Source organism: Frankliniella occidentalis, unplaced genomic scaffold (genome assembly GCF_000697945.3).
Source record: "Frankliniella occidentalis isolate FOCC.00 unplaced genomic scaffold, Focc_3.1 Scaffold9, whole genome shotgun sequence".
NCBI classification, from domain to species: Eukaryota; Metazoa; Arthropoda; class Insecta; order Thysanoptera; family Thripidae; genus Frankliniella; species Frankliniella occidentalis.
In genome coordinates this window covers 3,075,402-3,079,272 of record NW_026267139.1, presented here as the reverse complement: position 1 = coordinate 3,079,272, position 3,871 = coordinate 3,075,402, and the positions used below count along the sequence as shown (strand labels likewise).

The following is a 3,871-nucleotide window of genomic DNA, read 5'->3' as shown; positions in this document are numbered from 1 at the left end:
CCCCCACCCCCCTCCCCAACCTCTCCCTGCTCACAGAGAATAAAAGGGGTACGGAGGCTGCGGAGGGATGGCTGGATGGATGGAAGCAGGAAGGGTTGTGTGCGGCCTGTTTGCAAAGAGCAACAGGCGGCATTGTCCCGTGTGTGTGTGTGTGTGTGTGTCTGTGTGCGTGTGTGTTCGCTTTGTGCCCGGATCGTAGACAGGTGCCCTGACCCCTTTGTCGTGTGTCAGTGCGTTACTCCTCTCCCATGGATACAGTGTATGGTATACTATACTGTGTAGGTGCAGCGAGCATGTTGTTCCTCTCATATTGGCGGTGCTGCATTCTTTGGCCCTTCCGTTGCTTTACTTTCTCAAAGGATGTTGCATCATTATTTTTTGTTCAACTGTGTTTTCAGATTTTTCCTCGCCAAATTTCTCATTTGTTTTCAACTGGTGTATTTCTTGGTACATAATTGGAATAAAGACAATAGGATATTTTAATTATTTTTTTTTGCTGAACATATATTTTATTTATTACCATCTCATTGTGATATAAATTGCAAGACTAAAAAGTAATGTATTCTCAGAATTGTTTCCCGCAGGTTGAAGTCTTGACATGAAGAGATCACATATACATATTTTGGCATGCATCACGTCGTTCCCGAACCAATCTGAGACCCTGCTTGGAATGCTAGTCAGTCTTACCAGCAGTGGACCCGAAGGGCCGCGTCCGCCTCCACAACCACACCGCGCCGCGCCGCGCGCGGCCAAGCTCGCCGTGATCCAGGATCACCGAAACAAAAAAAAATCTTTCCATATAGACTACTACCTCTAATATCACTGTTCAACAAACAAGACACAAAGAGAGAAAAGAATAAAAACTGGTGACAGTTTTTACAATAAAACACGACAAACAATAAAAGGACGATGAAAATGGTAATGATAATAAAAATCATTAATAAAACAGCCTTCTGGAGAACACCTCACAAGGGCACAACCATCGCGTCAGTATGGCACGGCAAACATACAGGAACATCAACCAGAACATAATAATGAAGATAGTCACAGTTATAATCATCATAATAATAATTCATAATAATTCATAATAATAAAAATTAACCAATGAAAACAATAATGAGGGAACCTCAAACATGGTAAATCTAAATTGGAAACAGATAATACCTATTTGTTAAAACAACAAAATTCATTACACTTTGACTTAAAACTAAGTGACTGATGCCAAAGGCATTTACCCGTAGTCGTGAGCGGCCAGACGGCCAAAATTTAAAACTAAAGTAGGGGGGGAAAGGGGAAAGGAAAAATAAAGACTATTTTTTTGTCTTTTTAAGTCGATGTGTAGGAAATGAGCTCAGACATTGGCCAGCTGATGCCTATGCCGCTGGTTGAGGAATGTGGCGTCTACGAGGTCGTCGTCATCCTCCTCCTCGTCGTCGTACTCGACGGCGTCGTGGTCCAGGTGGTCCGAGCCGGACCAGGGCTCGAGGGGCACGCTCCGCGGGCTGCTGGCGGGCAGGCTCGTGGTCGCGGGGCTGCGGCTGGGCTCCCGCATGATGACGACGCGGTGGTCCCGGCGCACGGAGAGGTCCTCGGGCTCGGTCTGCTCGGGGAGGTCTGACGGCGAGGCCCGAGGGTGTCGGGGCAGGTGCAGGGGCCCCGTCCGGCCCGACGACGGCTTGAGCCGCTCCTGGCCGCGGACCTTCCTCGCGCTGCTGGGCGGCGTGAGGTGCGCGCCAAACAGGGGGTGCTCCTCCTCGTCGCTGTACTGCTGGCGGTCGACGCGCAGGTGCTCAGCCGCGGGCGCGGACAGGATGGTGGGCAGCGGCGCGCTGCCCAGGCACTTGTGGTGCTCCATGTGGTGGCGGCGCCTGAAGCGGCCGCCGCACTGCTCGCACGAGAAGGGCTTCTCGCCCTTGTGGATGAGGACGTGCGCCTTGAGCTGGTTCGAGTCGGAGAAGCGCGAGCTGCACATCTCGCAGGCGTACGGCTTTTCGCCGGTGTGCACCCGCAGGTGCCGGCGCAGGTTGGCGACCTGCACGAACTGGCGGTCGCAGTGCGAGCAGTGGTAGGGCTTCTCGCCCGTGTGCAGCCGCATGTGGGTCTTGAGGTGGTGGTCCCGGGTGAAGCGCTTGTGGCACTGCGCGCACTCGAACGGCTTCTCGCCGGTGTGGGTGCGCTCGTGGTTCTGCAGGACGTGCTTGTAGCCGAACGAGCGGTTGCAGACGAGGCAGGTGAACACCTTGTCGCGGCCCTGGAGCGCGCCCAGCGCCTGCTCCGCCTTGGCGTCGCCGCTGCCGCTGCTCTGAGGCGAGGACCCCGACGTCGGCGGCGAGAGCGGCGGCGGTGGCGGCGGCGGCAGCACGGACACGGCGGTGAGGTCGGGGGACTCGGGGGACGCCCTCCTGGGCGCGGGCCTCTTGCGCGCCGCGGCCGCCGTCCTCTTGATGCTGCTCGTGCTCGTCACCTCATTGTTGTTGTTTGTGCTCGTATTGTTGTTGTTCATGGGCCGCTTCCTGCTGGCCGCCTTGAGCTGCTTGCTGCCGTTGAGGTTGTTGTTGGCGCCGAGCGCGGGCGGCGGCGACTGCGGCGACGCGGGCCAGCCGAACAGCGGCGGGAAGAGGCCGGCGGCGAGCAGGCTGGAGCTGAGGCCCTGGTGGAGGCCCTGCGGCAGGCCGGAGGGCAGGCCCGGCGGCAGGCCCTGGGGGAGGCCAGGCAGGCCCAGCGACATGAGCGACGACTGCGCCGCGAGCAGCGGGTGGAGGCCCTGGGGCAGGCCGCCCTGGAGGCCGCCGGGGCCGCCCAGCGAGGCAAGGCCCCCGGGGGACCCGAGGCCGGGGCCGAGGCTGAACTCCATGGGGCTGTCGCGAGGCTTCATCGCGCCGGCGCCTGCAAGCACAACAGAAAAGGAGAGAGAGAGTTAGTCAGAGCGGACACCGCCTTCACCTACAACAACCCCCCCACCAGCGAGTACGTGACGCCCCCGCCGGGACCCCCGCACGGGGCCCCCTCCTCTACGGCCGCGGCCAACAAGTCCACCTGTTGGGCCATATGCAACGCATGCTCGGCGCCCTCTGGGCCGGGGGCGGGCGGGAGCGGCGGGGGGCGGCTCATGCGTGTGGCGGGCTGCCGCCCCCCAGGCGCCCCCACTACACACACACACACAAGCTCGCCCGCCCCGCCGCGCCTGTTGTCTCAGCCCCAACAGAGACGGGCCCGCAGCCACCGCCCTTATCTCGATCAGGTGCCGCCGGTTGCGCCCGCCCATACACCACGGCGACGACACATGACTTCCGGGCAAGAGACCCTAACAGCAGGGTGATTCCGCATCGCACACGAGGCGGCCACTCTGTACTATACTGTCGCTCGCACGCGGAACTTATCTTTCTCTCTCTCTCTCTCTCTTCTATACTGCCCTTGTCACACTTACGGACAGAAAGGGAAGAGCGGTTCCTCGCGCGAGCAGTTGTTACCATCCTCGCGGAATCTCCCTCCCTGCAGCTTCTCGAGGACAACAGAATGCTCGGAGGATACGCGACGCGTGCAAGGAAAGAAGAAGGTCTCCGCGAGCAGCCGCAGCAGAACCAACCTCCTCACCTATATTTTTCCCCATTCACGCAAGAATCGTCGCAATCTGCTCCATCCCCCCCTTATACGGCCACGCGTTGTTCGCCTACACACACACTAATAGGACATCAGCGACGGCCCGAGCCAACGCAACCTAACGCAGCTGGGGGACAAAGAGCCGCAGGCGCGCGCGCACCCGGCGCAGGGCCGCGCTACGCTCCGCCACCCCACCCGGACCCTCCGTTTTTCCCTCTTTTTTGCGGAAAAAGCTGGACCGACGACGACGGCGGCGGGTTTTGGAAGGGGG

General features: G+C 59.1%; 1 protein-coding gene across 2 annotated transcripts in view; it reads right to left on the bottom strand.

Moving 5' to 3' along the window:
• Window positions 1–483: 483 nt before the first annotated feature.
• LOC113210803 (protein krueppel-like) overlaps window positions 484–3,871 on the bottom strand; it is a 59,735-nt gene continuing 56,347 nt past the window's right edge. For both annotated transcript variants that reach the window (XM_052276714.1, XM_026428971.2), the window contains one exon: window positions 484–2,886. In XM_052276714.1, the coding sequence (XP_052132674.1) occupies window positions 1,352–2,886 (1,535 nt within the window). In that variant the 3' untranslated portion in view covers window positions 484–1,351. The remainder of the gene's footprint in view (window positions 2,887–3,871) is intronic.